The 19,549-nt window shown below is 45.4% G+C and overlaps 2 protein-coding genes across 2 annotated transcripts in view; both read right to left on the bottom strand.

Moving 5' to 3' along the window:
* The window catches only part of LOC310696746 (lysozyme C-like), a 161,622-nt gene that overhangs the window by 28,968 nt on the left and 113,105 nt on the right, over positions 1-19,549 (bottom strand). The gene's annotated exons all lie outside the window — the stretch shown is intronic.
* On the bottom strand, positions 3,798-19,523 carry LOC310696745 (lysozyme C, milk isozyme-like). The gene is made up of 4 exons (XM_083482675.1): positions 16,477-19,523; positions 15,601-15,756; positions 7,110-7,203; positions 3,798-4,242 (listed from the first exon to the last, which is right to left on the bottom strand). Exons 1-4 carry the CDS (start codon positions 16,610-16,612, stop codon positions 4,098-4,100), a joined length of 531 nt encoding a protein of 176 aa, XP_083338801.1. The 5' UTR covers positions 16,613-19,523; the 3' UTR covers positions 3,798-4,097.

Genomic DNA, 19,549 nt, shown 5'->3' with positions numbered 1-19,549 from the left:
CATCACCTGAACTAGGATCCATAGACCAGTGTTTCCCAACCTTTTTTGGGCAAAGGCACACTTGTTTCATGAAAAAAATCTCGAGGCACACCACCATCACAGCCCCGTGACGTCAGCGCGCAGCGTCACGCCGGGAGGGACATGAATTGCTAGCAAATTACATAATCACCTCCTTGAGGGCTAGCTCATCTTCTCCGAAGGCAGAACCCCATTAATTAACAGGACAGACTCACACCATAGCCAAGACGAGGGGGGGAAACCTCAGTCATGCACAGTCATGCACATGTGGGGGCTAAATGAGGACGAAGACCGGGCAGAGAGCAGGGTTCAAATCACCCCACCTGGCCAGGACAATCCCTGGGTGCTCCCTTGGGCCACTCGCCTGACCCACCTCGCAGGGCTGTTGTTGCGAGGATAACACGGGGAGAACCCCGCGCGCCCCCGGGAGCTCCTTGGAGGAGAAAGCGGGCGATGAATGCAATGCACGAAATATATGAGAGGCGACCAGGTTTTGCAGGTGAGGGGCCCCCGCCAGCCTCCGCTTCCAACACCGGGCGCAACGACGCCGAAGTTTCCCCCCGGGCTCGACTCGGGGAGCAGCGCTGCTCCCCCCGGCTCCCCTTCGCCCTCCCGGCTCTCTCTGCCGCCCACTAGGCCCCCCCTCACCTGCCAAGTCCGGAGCGCCGGTGGAAGTTGCATGCATGCATGCAGGGCGCCGCGTTGCCATTGCATTGCACTGCACTCCATGCAACGCCTGCACACATGCATTGCCTTGCACGCCCGCCAAGGGGTCTCCCCGCGGTCCGATGCGTCCCCTCCGGCGCGGATGCAGCATTGCAAAAATAAAAAACCCCCGACGCAGCCCTACCTGGGGGGCAGCCTCCGCCTCCGCCGCTCCGCCTCCGCGGGGATCCCCGGGCTCCATCCTGCTGCCCGATCTCCGCGGGGGCGCAGGCAGGCTGCGCGGGGTCTGCGCGGAAGAGCCCCTGCCCACCCGGCCGCCACCGCTGCGCTCATTCCATGGCCGGGAGAAGAGCGCTTCAAACAAAACGCCCGGCCCGCCAGGCCACGCTGGGAAACGTAGTTTGTGCACCCCGCGCGGGCGCGGAGCCCAAGGGCGAGGGGACTACGGATCCCGGCAGCCCCCGCGCTGGGGACGGAGGGGGAGAGGCCGGGTGCAGGGATGGAGGGACGGGTGGGCGAGCGAGTGAGTGAGTGGCAGCCGCCAAGCCTTGGCCGAGAGCCAGGAAGGGCCTCCCCAGAGGAGGAGGAGGAGGAGGGAGGCGCAGAGCGGCAGGGAGGGAGGGAACCCCAGGGGTCATCTAGTGACGGCGCCCCAATCGAAAATTTGACTTAAAAAAAAAATCTTTCGAATTTTTTAATTTTTCCCGCGGCACACCAGGCAACATCTCGCGGCACACTAGTGTGCCGCGGAACAGTGGTTGGGAAACACTGCCATAGACACTATGGCTGTGATGGTAGATATGCCAGATCTATCATTGTCATATTCAGAACAGCTCTGCTGCTCGATGTTTAGAATAAACCTGCTGCTCAGCAGCCTTAACCTTAGACCATTTGCTCATTGCTTTTTTCTCAGTGGTCAAAGCTGGCCATTTACTCAGACCCTCTAAAGCATGGGTAGGCAAACTAAGGCCTGGGGGCCGGATGCGGCACAATTGCCTTCTAAATCCGGCCTGCAGACGGTCTGGGAATCAGCCTGTTTTTACATTCTACACATACAGTAGAATGTGTCCTTTTATTTAAAATGCATCTCTGGGTTATTTGTGGGGCATAGGAATTCGTTCATTCCCTCCCCCCCAAAATATAGTCTGCCCCCCCCCACAAGGTCTGAGGGACAGTGGACCGGCCCCCTGCTGAAAAAGTTTGCTGACCCTGCTTTAAAGACTCCCAATGTGGAAAAATGGTTGCCAAACCCAACCCTTCCCCATCAGAGGAAGTTTAATCAAACACAAAAGTGGGGTGCCTGGAAGCCTTCCCTTTGCTGTTAGGACCCCACTGCTCTTACTATATAATGAATAAAATTAATAAAGTGAGGTCTAGCTGCCTGCCTGCCTGTATATGTATATACTTCTTGCTTTGATTTATGTTTTCTGTTTCAAATGTTTAAAGGTTTCATGTTTGTAATGTTTCACTCCTGATTAAGAGAATGTTCCATTTATACTGCCTATCCTCTTTTGCCACCCACTTTCATTCTGTTCTTTATCCTAATTGTTATTTACTGCTGCTCATGTCAATTCCTACTTGTAGGTTTATTTGGTTATTGTACCTGAAATATACTTGGAGCCCTGCAGTGAATTCATGCTCCTTATTGCAGCTTGTAAAACAGTGATTGATTCCCCACCCCAAAATCTCAGGCTTTTATATACATTCTTTACACAATGAGTCCCGGCTGATTGGCTGATTCTGCTTCCCTCCTGGAGCAGGCTAATCAGTTGTTGCATTCTAGGATCCTACTTGCCAAGTTTAGTACATAACAATACCTTTTTAGATAATCTGTAAATGGTTCTGATTCCTCCCTCAGCTGTTTCTCCCTGGTCTCTAGTTTTTGTTGTTATGCTAGCCAATTCTATTTTGTTGTCATGATAACCAATTCAAAAGAGGCAAAAGAGGATGATGTTGTTGTTGTTTAATCGTTTAGTCGTTTCCGACTCTTCGTGACCCCCTGGACCAGAGCACGCCAGGCACTCCTGTCTTCCACTGCCTCCTGCAGTTTGGTCAAACTCATGCTGGTAGCTTGAACACTGTCCAACCATCTCGTCCTCTGTTGTCCCCTTCTCCTTGTGCCCTCCATCTTTCCCAACATCTGAGTTTTTTCTAGGGAGTCTTCTCTTCTCGTGAGGTGGCCAAAGTCTTGGAGCCTCAGCTTCAGGATCTGTCCTTCCAGTGAGCACTCAGGGCTGATTTCCTTAAGAATGGATGCGTTTGATCTTCTTGCAGTCCATGGGACTCTCAAGAGTCTCCTCCAGCACCATAATTCAAAAGCATCAATTCTCAAGGGCAAATTTGGATTTTTCAAGAATGACACAAGACATAGGTTCTTGTGGAGATGCATTTCAGCCTTTTGAGGTGGGAAGAACTTTGGGACACCATGTTCCCCCAAATAGTAATTTTGGCTGAAGAGATCTGATATAATCTAAACATAGTTGTACCTAGAAGCCATTCTGTGGGCGGCAAGTGGGGAAACAAATGTTCTTTGCCTTGTGAAGGCTGGCATCTGGGGATTCTCCTCGACCTGGCTTTGAACACTGATATCTAGATAATGGCCATGTCCAAAAGTGCCTTGGATGTCCCAGCTAAGCCTCTTCTAAGTAGATCTAGCCATGGTGATAAACACTTTAGTACCGGGAGGTTTTTAATGCTGTAAGCCACCCAGAGTGGCTGGGGAAACCCAGCCAGATGGACGGGGTATAAATAACAAATAACAAATTTTATTACATCATGATCTATATATTAATTACAGGGTCTTTGAAACTTGTCCAGAAACCCCAATTGATTGACAGTATCTTCACGGATTTGTCATCTGTTTTCATGCAGGGGTGGAGAACCTATGGCCCTTCAGATGTTGTGGGACTGCAATCAGCCCCAGCAATCATGGCCAGTCATCAGGGATGATGGGAGCTATAGCCCCCCAAACATCTGGAGAACAATAGATCCCTCATCCCTGTTCTAAGTGATGCCGGGAAAATTATAAGCACACAATATAGCAGGTGGATTCTGAGCAAAACTGTGAGGGGAATAATGGCTGTGATCTTAGCAACAAAATATTGGAAACAAAATTATTGTTCTATGACAAGTTTATGAATAAAGAATTGTAACATAAAAATACAAGAAGTGACCAAGAATCAAAAGTTATCAGTCTGGATACCTCAGCTGGTTAGAGTATGGTGCTGATAATGCCAAAGTTACAGGTTTGATCTCTATATGGGACATCTGCATATACCTGCACTGCAGATGATCCTCAATTCTATGAATGTTTCAGTGTCTGTTAAAGACCTAACATTTTGCAATTGGTCTACTGTAATCATCAACTGTAACTGATTTTAAAAAAAACATATGAAAACAAGAAGTATTGACCATCATTTATGAACCTTTATGTGTAATGTGTTCTCTTTCTTTTTCTTCAGCAGTTGTTGGAACCATTCACTCATTGGGAAAAACATTACACACCGTAAAGCAATTATGGTGATTGCTTCCACACCACAGTGCTTCTCATAGAATGGCCTAAAAGCGCAAGGGGTGGTGGAGAGAAAGAGCTGGTGAGCAACACATTAAGATTCTTTTTGTGCACATGTACACATGTACATTCTCAAAAAAACACAGACTCTTGATAAAACCATTTGTACAATCATATCAAGTTTGCTTCCCTGAATCCTAAACTTTTGATAAAAGTAACACAGTGCTTATATGTAAACAGTTTATTGTATTTCTCCTTGTCAGCCAGTAATCACTCAGGGCTGGAAAGACACGTCATGGTCCACCCTAGATAACTGGTTCAAGAAACTGGTAGGTAGCCGTGTTGGACTGACACAGTCAAAATTTTTATTATTATTATTATTATTATTATTATTATTATTATTATTATTATCTGAAGAAGTGTGCATGCACACGAAAGATACCCAGAACAAACATAGTTGGTCTTTAAGGTGCCACTGGACAATTTTTAAATTTTTTTATTTGGTTCAAGAAAGTTATGTTCATCCCTATCTCAGAGAAACTGGGAGAGATCATCAGGGGGGTTGGGCTGGGTGTTCATCTGGGTGTCACACAGATGAAACCCAGCTCTACCTCTCCTTTAAATCAGAACCAGTGAAGGCAGTGAAGGTCCTGTGTGAGTGACTGGAGGGAGAGGGGACGGGCAGGTGTGGAGGACTCCCTAGTCCTGAATGGAGTAACTGTGCCCCTAAAGGACCAGGTGCGACCAGTCATTTTGGACTCGCAGCTGTCCATGGAGGCACAGGTCAATTCTGTGTCCAGGGCAGCTGTCTACCAACTCCATCTGGTACCCTGGCTGAGACCCTCCCTGCCTACACCCTGTCTTGACAGAGTAGTGCATGTTCTGGTTATCTCCCGCTTGGACTACTCCAATGTGCTCTATGTGGGGTTACCTTGGAAGGGGACTTGGAAACTACAACTAATCCAGAATGGGGCAACTGGTGACCAGGAGTGACCACTGCGACCATATAGCACCAGTCCTAAAGGATCTTCACTGGCTCCCATTACGTTTCCAAGCACAATTTGAAGTGTTGGTGCTGACCTTTAAAGCTCTAAATGGCCTCGGCCCTGTATACCTGAAGGAGCATCTCCACCCCCATCACTTAGCCTAGGTCCTCCTCCGAGGGTCTTTTGGCCTCATTGCAAGAAGCAAAGTTACAGGGAACCAGGCAGAGGGTAGTTGTACCCACCCCGTGGAACGCCCTCCCATCAGATGTCAAGGAGGTAAAGAACTATACAACTTTTAGAAGACATCTGAAGGCAGCTCTGTATCAGGAAGTTTTTTTAATTTTTTACCTTTTTTGTATTTTTCTGGAAGCCACGCAGAGTGGCTGGGGAAACCCAGCCAGATGGGCAGTGTATTATTATTATTATTAGTAGTAGTAGTAGTAGTTGTAGTATTAGTATTAGTATTATTATTTACCTGCAATCTTCATGTCACGTCAGTCAATCAAATGTTTATAACAGTCAACAAGCCATTAACAGCAGGGGGGCTGTCTTAGGCCTCAGGTTATAGATGTGATGTGACGCGTGTGTCCCGGCCTCGGAACCTGACCTCCAGTGCCACTGGAAGTCAGGTTCCAAGAGTTCGAAAGACCTCTGAAAACATCCCACAGGTCTCGCAAGACATGACTTCTGGTGATTTGCGAGGCACCGGAAGTTGTGGTTGGAGCCCTGTGGTGTGGGTGCCAAGCACCCACAACAAACTTTTTGTGAGTGCTCGGGCACCCAAAGCCCCCTATAGTTGGTGCCCCTGATTACCAGGTAACACTAATTGCTACATTTCCATTCAGGAGTGGGGCTTCTGCCAGCTGAGATGGCCAAAGGCCAAGTCCTGCTGGGTTGCTAGGTCACATGCCTGTGCTGAATGAAATTTGAAATAGTGGTAAGTATCAGGCTCACCAGGATCCACAGCAAGACCCACAAGCTGCAATCCACAGCTTGTGGGATTAGGCACATAGCTAGCGGGTTGGGCAAGAACACAGGATGCAGTCCACAGTCTGGGCACACAGAGACAGTCAGAAGATGTTGCTTCAGCTGCTCTTGCAGCCTCATACTGAGACATAGAATCGTAGCACTGTAGAATTGGAAGGGACCCCCAGGCCGGAACCTCATTGCAGAGCTCAGCTAAAGCCCAGGTTGATGCAGAAAACCCTCATTGTGAGGAGGCCCTACTCAGAGTAGCCCTTTACTCATGAGGAGTCCACCACTGCATCTGAGCACTTCTCTTGAGTAAGATAGTCTCAGCCTGCCTCTTGAACCACCATTGCTCCCAGGGACTCAGGGGTTGTTCTGTTTCCACTCCAGAGAGGCATGAGGCAAAGTGAGGAGATCACCTCAGGCAGCAAGGTAAATCTTTATTTTCCCCTTGTTCTTGATGTAGATCTTCACTTACCCCTTCTTCAGAGCCAGGGAGGGGAGGGTCAATTTGTGGTTCACCTCAGGTGCCAATATATATTGGACTGGCCCTGACAGAGCAACCTCTCTGCAACTAGGAACCATCGCCAATCTCTTCCAAGAGTCCTGACACCTCCTCAACTGTTGCTTTGGGCTGTTTCTGAGTGCTGCCAGTTTCTGAGAGCTTGAGAGCATCTTTGGCCACATCCTCCTTGGAAGACGAGTTATATAACGTGGGCATGACAACCTACCTCACTCTTTTTTGGTACTCACCCTGTTTTGGTACTCAGCCTGTTTCAGCTCAGGGGGTGAAACCTTGGCTGAGGTGTCTGAATCAGGGTGGATGACTTACAGCAATGTATCTCCAGCTGAGCTGGGGTGTGGGACTTCAGACAGCAGGACTTCAGGTACTTTTTAGCTCCTTGGTTTTTTCTTATTAAAACATTCTTACATGCAGGGAAGCTGATGCAATTACTCACCATTCAGAGAACTGTTTTGAACTGACTATCTCCTTGTCTCCAATAACTTTCTTCACACACTCGGTGTCATCTTTAATATCCTCATCTAGGAACTCTGTGGAGGATGTTAATAAAAGCAAGTCAAGGAAAAACAAATCCTGGTCCAGGTAGACTTCCTGGATCTTTGATTCTGGAGGCTGTGTATATGTGGAATGTGAGCTTTTACCTTAACTCAAAGCAACCACCTTTACTCTTTCTAGTTAGCTTTCCATGTTTGAGGAACTGTTGGATGTGATAGGTGGTAATGCTCCATAGCAAATATGAATATAACTCTTTCGTGTTGCAATATATATGTTTAAGGGAGCAATTCTACATGTAAGAAGCTAATGTTAAGCAAGCTGGTGTAAAGTATCAGCTCTAAACTCTAGGTAATTATAGAATTGTAGGGTTGGAAGAGACCACGAGGGTCATCTAGTCCAACCACCTGCAAAATCTTTTGCCCAAAGTGGGGCTAGAACCCAAAACCCTGAGATTAAGAGTCATGCTGAACCATCTGAATCAGGAGCAGGGCTACCGCTTGCTGAGCCAGCCTAAGCCTGGCAGAGGAGAAACAAGCCTTCAAAACAGACTTTAGAGTTACACTACATCACCCTTCCCGCCACCTTAACTAACACCAAGTTGCCAGGTCCCATGGTAGAGCTGAACAGGCTTAGGATTCAGCTAAAGTCCCCTCTGGTCCTGCCCCCACCACATCCCCAGAATGCCCCCTTTTCAGGGCTTACTCTGTCTTAAGATCTGCCAAATTTGGCTAAGCTGGCTGCATCGTGGCTGTGGAAAATATGCTGTAGTATCTCCAGCTGGGCCAAGGACAGGGAGCCCAGCTGCACTGGGAATTTCCCAGCTCTGCCAGAGATCCATTGGCTCCTAACTGTGCTCATCCTGGTGTATCTTATAGGATTGTTCCTCTGCTGCAAAAGCAACTGCAATTTTGCAAAGGATGATAAATATTTGAAGTAAGAAACTACTTTGAGCATCTATAAAAGATATGAATAAGCTTATTTGTTCTTTCCAAATATCTCTTCATAGTATTATGTTTCAGTGTTATGCTCAGGGGTATTATGATTTGTTGAAACATGTTCCAAATCTGTGATGAAGATAGAAGAACCTGAGCCTAAAACCTCCACTAGGCATCTTCAATTCAGTATCAGGTGTAACACTACCTTGTGGTTATTTAGTGTGCATAGCGTAAAAGCTTCCAGGTTGTCTCGGAGTCTAAGCCTTTGGCCCAAGCAAGCCTAGTATGTGGGCACAACAGTCACAAATGCCAAGTGTGAATCTGATTAACAATTCTCCAGTTTAAACTGGCAGTGAGACAGCATGTTCTCCCTCTAATTCATTTCCTGGTGCGTGCATGGATATGGCCAGTCCATAAGAACATAAGACAAGCCTGCTGGATCTTCACAGTGGCCAACCAGAGGCCTGTGGGAAACTCTTAATCAAGTCCCCTTTAGGGAAAGTTCTTCATGCCAGGAAGAGCCACCCAGAGGTTTCTTGTTCCTGTCTGCCCAAATGGAGGAGGCTCTCTCAGCACTGCAGAGAGATGCAGATGAAGAAGAAGGGAATGAAAGGGGTTAAAATCAGGCATGTCCAAAGTCCGTTTCGGGGGCCTAATCCAGCCCGCTGGTTGGTTTAATCTGGCCCCTGTGGCAGTTTATTTCCTGGGGTAAAATTGTAAAAAACCTCAAAAACTCCAACCCTAAAAAAAGCTCAACAACTTCAAAGGTTGGGGCCCTTCACGTCATCAAATCTGGCCCTCTTTGAAAAAATTCCCAGGGCATGGAAAGCCCAGGGCATGGGAGGAACAGACTTCACCCACAGATCACCTTGATGCCTGGCTCCTGCTCCTGCATGCAATATGGGGGCAGACTGAGGCACTGGATGCAAAAGCTTTTCGCCTGACGCAAACCCCCATGCTGCTATTTGGAAGCAGAGGTTCTCCTATTAATTGGATTTTAATTGGCATAAAGTAAGGCATACACCAGAGGAGACGCCATCAAATGCAAGTTTTAAAGATATACAAGTGAGGATGGATTATTGTATGGAGTAATGGAAGTGGGGGGAGTTCTATTGTTTGAATGGATCATCTAGTGAAATCAGAGCTGATCCCCACCCACCCCTCAAAAACAATGGAAAAAAAAGAGACCAAGAGACCAAGAGGAGTTGAGATACAGCCTTAGAGGAAGGACATTGGCCAGAAAATGCAGTCATAAAGATGAAAGGAATTTGGTGGCTGTGGACAAACAGAGGCTTTAAGGATGGTGGTGAATCAAAAGGAAAGAGCTGCCAGACTACCTGCGGCTATGCTTGAAACAGGCTGAGGAGGAAATGGCAAAGCTTCAAGACTGATCAGCGGGAAGGAGTAGACTGCTGTAGACTGTTGTTTGTCTGGAGAAGCCAAGCAGTATGGGAGCATTGTGGCATGGAGCTAAACTGAGAAACCTCGAGAAACTCTGGGATTATAGCTCTACCCAAGAGCAGCAGATGAACCTCAAAGACGGGGCAGCAAACAAAGCCAAGGGTACGAACAGTTGGACATATTAGACTGGCACATGCTGACTGAAAAGAAAAAAGTCAGAGCTCCTCACTTGAAATTCTTTGAAAAGTTAAATAACATAATAACAGGAACAGAAATCTTTAAGAATGCGGCTGCTATCTAAGTGATTATAATATCAATTGGAATGTAATTAGAAGCTAATAAGAATATGAATCGCAGTAATATAATGCACTATGGAGTGCGGCAAACCACTTTAATTAAATTGAGCTAGTTTGCAGGGGGTTGGACTCGATGGCCCTTGTGGTCTCTTCCAACTCTATGATTCTATGATTCTATGATTCTATGGAGGTTCTAGCAGAGGAGCACAGCTATCATATACCCTTGACCGAAGATCGGTACACTCCTTCTATCTGGGATGGTCGTCCTCTTCCACCGAGTGCGCAACTTCGGAAGGGACACACATGGAGCGGTGAGGGAGGAAGGGGACACCTGCCTAGCCAGCCAGATCAGCTGAATCAACCCTGGCGATCAATGGGGTGACAGATGTCGCAACCAGATCGCCTGTCTGAATTGTGCATTGCTTTGTAACGATTTGTTGGGTCTCTGGACCGTAATAAAGTAAAGATTTGTTTTGACCTTTATTACGGTCTCTGGACCGTAATAAAGTGATGATTTGCTTTGTAACGATTTGTTGGGTCTCTGGACTGCAGTTTCTTGAAGATGGACTTCTGGCAAGCGATGGGCTGCACCTCACAACGGTTGGGAGAAATGTTTTTGCCAAAAATCTCAGAAACCTCATCAGGAGGGCTTTAAACTGACTAATGTGGGGGAGGGAGACAGTGCTCCTGAAGGTAGGAGTCTATCAATTAATGAAGATGATCATCCAAATGTCATAGACCAAATGGAGCAAACAGCACGCGGACCTAGTGGAGGGAGGAAAAAATCCTTAAATAAGAGACACGGGGGAATGATTAATGGACTTCAATGTCTGTACACTAATGCGCAAAGCATGGGAAATAAACAAGATGAGCTTGAGCTCTTGGTACAGCAAACTAAATATGACATAATAGGCATCACTGAAACCTGGTGGGATAAGTCCCACGATTGGAATGTAATAATGGGGGGATACAATCTATTTCAGAGAAACAGACCAGACAAGAAAGGAGGAGGAGTGGCGTTATATGTCAGGGATGTGTATACCTGTGAAGAGATCCAAGATTTAGAACCTCAAAGCCAAAGTGAGAGCATTTGGGTCAAAATTAAGGGAGAGAAGAATAACAGAGACCTCATTGTGGGAGTTTACTATAGATCCCCAAGCCAAACAGAGGACATAGATGATGCCTTCCTGGAACAGATGGCCAAGCATGCAAAAGGAAGGGAGATAGTAGTAAGGGGGGACTTCAATTACCCGGATATTTGTTGGATGTCAAACTCAGCCAAGAGCATAAGATCAAACAGATTCCTCACTGGCCTTGCAGACAACTTCATTGTCCAGAAAGTGGGAGAAGCAACAAGAGGAACAGCCATTTTAGATCTGGTCCTAACCAATGTTGATGACCTGGTTAGTGGGGTAGAAGTGGAAGGATCATTAGGCGCGAGTGATCATGCTCTTCTGAAGTTTACTATACAGCGGAAAGGAGCAGCCAAGCATACTAGGACTCAATTTCTTGACTTTAAGAAAGCCGACTTCATAAAACTTAGGGAAGTGCTGGGTGAGATCCCATGGACAGTAATACTAAAAGGAAAGGGAGTTCATGATGGCTGGGAGTTTGTTAAGAGGGAGATAGTAAAAGCACAACGTCAGGCAATACCAATGAGACGGAAACATGGAAGGTGCTTAAAGAAGCCAGTGTGGCTATCTAAAGAACTTTTAACTGAGTTAAGATTAAAAAAGGATGCGTACAAAAAATGGAAAAGGGGGGAAACCACCAAAGAGGAATTCAAACAAATAGCCAGCACGTGTAGACACAAAGTCAGAAAAGCTAAAGCACAGAATGAACTCAGGCTGGCTAGAGAGGTTAAAAGCAACAAAAAAGGCTTTTATGGGTATGTTCGTAGCAAAAGGAAGAACAAAGAAACAGTGGGGTCACTCAGAGGAGAAGATGGTGAAATGCAAACAGGGGACACAGAAAGGGCAGAACTCCTCAATGCCTTCTTTGCCTCAGTCTTCTCCGATAAAGAAAACAATGCCCGACCTGAAGAATTTGGAGCAAATGATTCAGCAAAGGAAACACAGCCCAGAATAACTAAGGAGATAGTACAAGAATACTTGGCTAGTTTAGATGTATTCAAGTCTCCAGGGCCAGATGAACTGCATCCAAGAGTATTAAAAGAACTGGCAGATGTGATCTCAGAACCACTGGCAGTCATCTTTGAGAATTCCTGGAGAACAGGCGAAGTCCCGGCAGACTGGAGGAGGGCAAATGTTGTCCCTATTTTCAAAACGGGGAAAAGAGAGGACCCAAATAATTATCGCCCAGTCAGTCTGACATCAATACCAGGGAAGATTCTGGAGCAGATCATTAAGCAAACAGTCTGTGAGCACCTAGAAAGGAATGCTGTGATTACCAATAGTCAGCATGGATTTCTGAAAAATAAGTCATGTCAGACTAACCTGATCTCGTTTTTTGACAGAATTACAAGCCTGGTAGATGAAGGGAACGCAGTGGATGTAGCCTACCTTGATTTCAGCAAGGCATTTGACAAGGTGCCCCATGATATTCTTGTAAAGAAGCTGGTAAAATGCGGTCTTGACTATGCTACCACTCAGTGGATTTGTAACTGGCTGACTGACCGAACCCAAAGGGTTCTCATCAATGGTTCCTCTTCATCCTGGAGAAGAGTGACTAGTGGGGTGCCACAGGGTTCTGTCTTGGGCCCGGTCTTATTCAACATCTTTATCAACGACTTGGATGATGGACTCAAGGGCATCCTGATCAAATTTGCAGATGACACCAAACTGGGAGGGGTGGCTAACACCCCAGAGGACAGGATCACACTTCAAAACGACCTTGACAAATTAGAGAACTGGGCAAAAACAAACAAGATGAATTTTAACAGGGAGAAATGTAAAGTATTGCACTTGGGGGAAAAAATGAGAGGCACAAATACAAGATGGGGGACACCTGGCTTGAGAGCAGTACATGTGAAAAGGATCTAGGAGTCTTGGTTGACCATAAACTTGACATGAGCCAACAGTGTGACGCGGCAGCTAAAAAAGCCAATGCAATTCTGGGCTGCATCAATAGGAGTATAGCATCTAGATCAAGGGAAGTAATAGTGCCACTGTATTCTGCTCTGGTCAGACCTCACCTAGAGTACTGTGTCCAGTTCTGGGCACCACAATTCAAGAAGGACACTGACAAACTGGAACGTGTCCAGAGGAGGGCAACCAAAATGGTCAAAGGCCTGGAAACGATGCCTTATGAGGAACGGCTAAGGGAGCTGGGCATGTTTAGCCTGGAGAAGAGGAGGTTAAGGGGTGATATGATAGCCATGTTCAAATATATAAAAGGATGTCATATAGAGGAGGGAGAAAGGTTGTTTTCTGCTGCTCCAGAGAAGCGGACACGGAGCAATGGATCCAAACTACAAGAAAGAAGATTCCACCTAAACATTAGGAAGAACTTCCTGACAGTAAGAGCTGTTTGACAGTGGAATTTGCTGCCAAGGAGTGTGGTCGAGTCTCCTACTTTGGAGGTCTTTAAGCAGAGGCTTGACAACCATATGTCAGGAGTGCTCTGATGGTGTTTCCTGCTTGGCAGGGGGTTGGACTCGATGGCCCTTGTGGTCTCTTCCAACTCTATGATTCTATGAAAGATTGATTGATTGATTGATTAAATCGCATTACATAATTTGGAATTAATTGGAATTAATTTGGAATCAGTTGGTATTTGTATAATTTGTATAATTGGATTAATATAGGGAAACTAATAAAATAACATATGAAAGAAAAAGGAAGAGCCACCCAGATGATAAAGGAGTCTGAAAGCCTTCCACACAAAGAGAGGGGAAGGAAGGAAGGAAGGATCATGGGGAACTGGAATTAATGGACCTAACTTAATCATATTAATTAATTTCAACTGGCTGTGAGTGTCTGGAGGTGGTTGGAGGATGGATGGTGGTTAACAGACTGAGGCTGAATCCTGGCAAGTACTATTTTGAGGGGATAGGGGGTGGATGGGGGCTAAGACCCTACCCGCCCGCAGACTGTCTTGCCAGAGTGGTCCATGCTCCCACTTGGACTTCTGTAAGGCTACATCTGAAGGTGACTTGGAAACTAAAACCAATCCAAAATTTGGCAGCTAAAGGGTCTTCACTGGCTCACGTTTCAGAGCACAATTCAAAGTGCTGGTACTGAACTTTAAAGCCCTCAACAGTGTTGCCCTGTATACCCGAAGGAGCGTCTTCAACCCCCTCGTTCAGCCCAGACACGGAAGTCTTTTGGCGGTTCCCTAACTATGGGAAGTGATGTTACAGGGAACCAGGCAGAGGGCCTTCTCGGTAGTGGCACCTGCCAGATGTCAAAGAGATAAATAATTATACAACTTTTAGAAGACATCTGTATTGGGAAGTTTTTTATGTTTGATGTTTGATTGTGTTTTTATATGCATTGGAAGCCGCCCAGAGTGGGTGGGGTATAAATATTATTAAAATAGTATTAGTAAAGTTAGTTAGTAAAGCTAATCTGTCTCCTGAGAAATCTCTATGTGGGACAAGAAGCTACAGTTAGAACTGGGTATGGAACAACTGATTGGTTCAAAATTGGGAAAGGAGTACGGCAAGGCTGTATATTGTCTCCCTGCTTATTTAACTTATATGCAGAATTCATCATGCGAAAAGATAGGCTGGATGAATCCCAAGCCGGAATTAAGATCACTGGAAGAAATATAAACAACCTCAGATATGTAGATGACACAGCCTTGATGGCAGAAAGTGAGGAGGAATTAAAGAACCTTTTAATGAGGGTGAAAGAGGAGAGCGCAAATATGGTCTGAAGCTCAACATAAAAAAAACGAAGATCATGGCCACTGGGCCCATCACCTCCTGGCAAATAGAAGTAGAAGAAATGGAAGCAGTGAAAGATTTTACTTTCTTGGGCTCCATGATCACTGCAGAGGGTGACAGCAGTCACAAAATTAAAAGACGCCTGCTCCTTGGGAGAAAGGCGATGGCAAACCTAGACAGCATCTTAAAAAGCAGAGACATCACCTTGCCAACAAAGGTCCGTATAGTTAAAGCCATGGTTTTCCCAGTAGTGATGTATGGAAGTGAGAGCTGGACCATAAAGAAGGCTGATCACCAAAGAATTGATGCTTTTGAATTATGGTGCTGGAGGAGACTCTTGAGAGTCCCATGGACTGCAAGAAGATCAAATCTCTCCATTCTGAAGGAAATCAACCCTGAGTGCTCACTGGAAGGACAGATCCTGAAGCTGAGACTCCAATACTTTGGCCACCTCATGGGAAGAGAAGACTCCCTGGAAAAGACCCTGATGTTGGGAAAGAAGGGGACGACAGAGGACGAGATGGTCGGACAGTGTTCTTGAAGCTACAAACATGAGTCTGACCAAATTGCAGGAGGCAGTGGAAGACAGGAGTGCCTGGCGTGCTCTGGTCCATGGGGTCACGAAGAGTCGGACACGACTAAACAACAACAACAACAAAAGCTAATGAGTCCCACCAGCACAACCGGCTCCCCCCTGTGTGCTCCCGAATTGGCTTGAAGAGATCAGGAGAAACGCCAGGACAATGCATGAGGTTAGGAGAAGGGGAATCATTCCTCCTGGCAAGCTGAAATGCATGCACTGATGGAACAATTGCACTATGTTAAATTCCTCCCATAGGGTCCATTCTGGTTACATTCCAACTAGCTTAAGCCTTTAACACTTCTTAATAATAAGGAATAACCTGGTGATCTTGAGTCACACATGGCAAAGGTTTATAAGGAGTCACTTACTATCGCAGGCAATGCTGCATTTGTTCTTCGAGGCTTGCTTCCCATTACTGCACCATTTGGCACCATTCAGTCGGAATAATCCATAGTATGGATGGTCGCCTTCACTTGTAAAGTAGTTGGTAGTCAAGTTACTTGCGAATGTAGCCAAACAGACAACTGGTTATAGAAGCACGGTATAAAAATCAGAAATGTGGAATATATTTTAAATAATAAAACCAGCTCCAAAACATTGATATAGGATGGGATAACTCCAATTTCAGCTCCAGATTTAGTTTAAAAGCTTTAAAATAATTGATATTAACAATTCTGCCTTAACATATGTGACTCATTCAATCTTTCTTGTTGTAACATTATAAAATAGCAAGTAGTATATATCATTTTATTCTATTTGGTTTATATTCTGCCTTTCAAAGGGCTCACAGGGTGACTATAAACATTTCTAACAACTTCTAAAACTTTTCAAATGTCGTGATGCCTCCTTTGAATCTTGCTAGTTGACAATTCAGTTTTGAGAGCTAGCAATTCAAAATTCTGCATTTCCTGTTGTAACCTTGTAAAATAATAGGGAGTACACACCACAACATTTCTAACAGCTTTTAAGACTTTGCTACGATATTACAAATTTCTTTCTCATGGTTCTTGCAAGTTCTATAGGTTATTAGTTTCCAGTTTCCAATTTCACCACACTATTTGAAAAAGGATCCTAAGTGTTAATAAGGATAATTACTTTTAAACAAAATATATATATGCATGACAATGCATGACACACACTTTCTTCAGAAAAGCGAAACGGGAGGAAACTGAAATCACATACTGCAAAATGCATCTAAGTTAATCATACCAGTAGGATGGAAGTTGTATACCCCATGAACTCACATTGATGTAAACCAGTCCATGTAGAGGAGTCCATTCCATAACTTCTCAGTAGATAAAACAGTTCACAGGCATCAAACACTTTGGTCTCATGGCCTACAATGAGCAGGTAGAATACGGAAAGGAGAAAGGCCTTCATTGCTGCTGATCTTTGCAGAACAGTGTGTCCTCCAGAGCCCAGGTTTTATAGTCCCTGGCTGTAGGCTGTCCATTCCATCTGCAAGTGTTCTTCTTGTGCCATCTCATTGGAACATCAAAATCTGCCTTATATGGAGTCAGGTGCATGGGCCCATCCAGTTCAGTACTGCTTACAGTGACTGGCAGTGGCTCTCCAGGGTTGCAGACAGGGGTCTCTCCCAGTCCTTCCTGGAGATGCTGGGGATTGAATCTGGGCCCTTTGGCATGCAAGGCAGATGCCCTGATGCTGAGCTATATGGCCCGCTCTTATAGGGCAGCTAATGGCTGTAGCAACAGCCTAGCCTTTCCCACATTACCTAGAGCCAATTCCACTTCTAAAAACTGTTAAAGGAAGCACTGGGTTTACAGCTGCCACCAGACCCGTGCCTACACCCACCTTCAAAATACTCATGCAACTGGTCCTACAGGTCTGGGAAACTTAGCTGAGCCTCGTTCCAAAACAGCTGTACATGGGCATTCAATGCATATGTACTATTGTGTGTGACAGTGAGTGGGAAGCAGACATGATATATTTTCTGAGGGACACCACAAGGCAAACCTGGTGTTCATTTCAGCAATGGTAGTATGATGCCTTTCTTGATGCCTTTTGGCATCAAGAAAGAATCTATTTCTTAACTGGAAGCATTTAATCTTCAACCCTCTGCTTGATGTCACTCACAGGAGCCACCTCCTAGGGGCTGAGGGTTATTTGCCCCCCCCCATAAAAAAATCTGAGTGGGCCAGCCACCCCCAAGCTAATAGACATTGCCATTCAAATGGTGTGCATGCACCACACCATGTGAATCATTGTTTTATTTAAGATGGTACCCCTGGTGTCACTCAAATGTAGTAATTTTACATATTTACTTCAGTGTTTTGAAAATATTTGTATTCTGCTTTCTGCTTAGCAGGCTTTGAAAGCAGTTGGCAACAACAGCAATTAAAAATGATGAACATAATTTTTAAAATTCACAGCCAATATATATAAAAATTACATAGCAGTAACCAACAAGGAGAATGTCACAACAAAATAGAGCTAGCCCAAATTCCTTCAGAAATGGGATACTGTTTGCACCTTCTCTGGCTCCACCTAACTTCCTTGCTGCCACTTTTTTCAGTTCCTGCACACCTGGTCTCCTCGTGAGTAGCACTGATACCATTTACGGGAAGGGAAAGGGGCAAGTTGGCAGAGAGGTTGGGGCTGTGCAGGTGTGCAGTAGATGCCACCTGGTGCTCCTGCCTGCATATCTGCACAGTTCCAACCTCCCTACTGCCTTCCTCCACTCCCTCCGGGCTGTTTTCCCTTTTTCTAGTTGAAACTTCTGAGCACTTCTGATGCTGCTGGACTACAGTCAGGGATATGTGAACATGCCAACATTCCTTTGCATACTCATCCTTTATTTTAAATTCTGATGCAATTGATTTACTTGTGCAAGTATTTCTTCCATTTCATTGTCCACAGAAATATATGCATCTTCTTTTTTTACATATAGCGTACACATAGCTGAGCCATCAAAAAATATTTACATGCTGTTACCTTCCCTGAATGCTGCTTTTCGGTTGTAGCAAAAATAATGAGTCTTGTGGTACCTTAAAGACAAAACCATCTATTTCACTATCTTGATTTTTCAGTCCAGTAGAAGCATGTCATGTTCTCTCACTTCCTTCACATAGGCATCAGGGAAGGACAGTTTAGCACTCTGTGGACATTTTTCACCTACTATCTTGGATTGTAGAAATTCTTCTGGGCATATTATACATTTGACAGGCATGTTCCTCCACTCAGTGTGATGCCACATGTGTGATTAAGCCCCCCTTTTATTGGAATGTTTTAGCTGTGTATTTTACAAAGAAAATGGTCGTGTGTGCATCTGCTGAAATAACTCTCAAGCTAATTTATTTTTAAATGTATTTGCAGTAAACATGAATTTGTGTTTGACAGCTTGAAATCCCCCCTTTTTCGTGCCAATGTATTTCTGCCATAAGGGATGTGGGTGGCGCTGTGGTCTAAACCACTGAGCCCAGGGATTCTTGATCAGAAGGTTGGCGGTTCGAATCCCTGCGAGTGACGGGGTGAGCTCCCGTTGCTCGGTCCCAGCTCCTGCCAACCTAAGAGTTCGAAAGCACGCCAAAAAAGAAAAAAAAAGAAGTGAAAGTAGATAAATAGGTGCTGCTCCAGTGGGAAGGTAAACAGCGTTTCCATCTGCTGCTCTGGTTTCACTAGAAGTGGCTAAGTCATCCTGGCCACATGACCCAGATAAACTGTCTGCGGACAAAAGCCGGATCCCTCGGCCTGTAAAGTGAGATGAGCGCCACAACCCCAGAGACGTCTGCAACTGGACTTAACTGTCAGGGGGTCCTTTACCTTTATTCCTGCCATGTGAAAAAAATATATTGGATGACTGATTGGTTCATTTTCAAATTCACAGTACAAAATGGAATGATTGAATAGATCAATCAATCTATTCAAGGTTGCTGCCTCCAGCAAAGAACAAGTTCTTTGGAGAGAGGCATTGTATAGAAGTGTTTATACACTAATACTAGAAGCCTTCACACTAAGATGGGATAGCTGGAGCATCTGGTCTTAGAGGAGGACAGAGTGAATACAACAGAAACCTGGTGAAAAGAAGTGAACAATACATGCAAACAGCTGATCGGAATTAACTGCCTTAAGAGGTCCAGTTTGGTGCAGTCATTTTGTATGACATGTTGGGGTGGTACTTTTGGCAGGCCAGCAGCTCACAGCTGCAGTGTGCCATGAATGCAATCCTCCAACGCCCTTGGGAAATTGTAGTTCATGATACAGCAGCACAGTTTCTTTTTCAAGGAGGAATGTACAGAAAATGAAATGGCTGCCCCTTTGGGCACTAGGGACTTCTCTTGGCTGTGTTGCCTTGTT

Source organism: Podarcis liolepis, assembly GCF_965112155.1.
Source record: "Podarcis liolepis genome assembly, chromosome: 17".
Lineage (NCBI taxonomy): Eukaryota > Metazoa > Chordata > Lepidosauria > Squamata > Lacertidae > Podarcis > Podarcis liolepis.
This window is presented reverse-complemented; position numbering and strand designations above follow the sequence as displayed.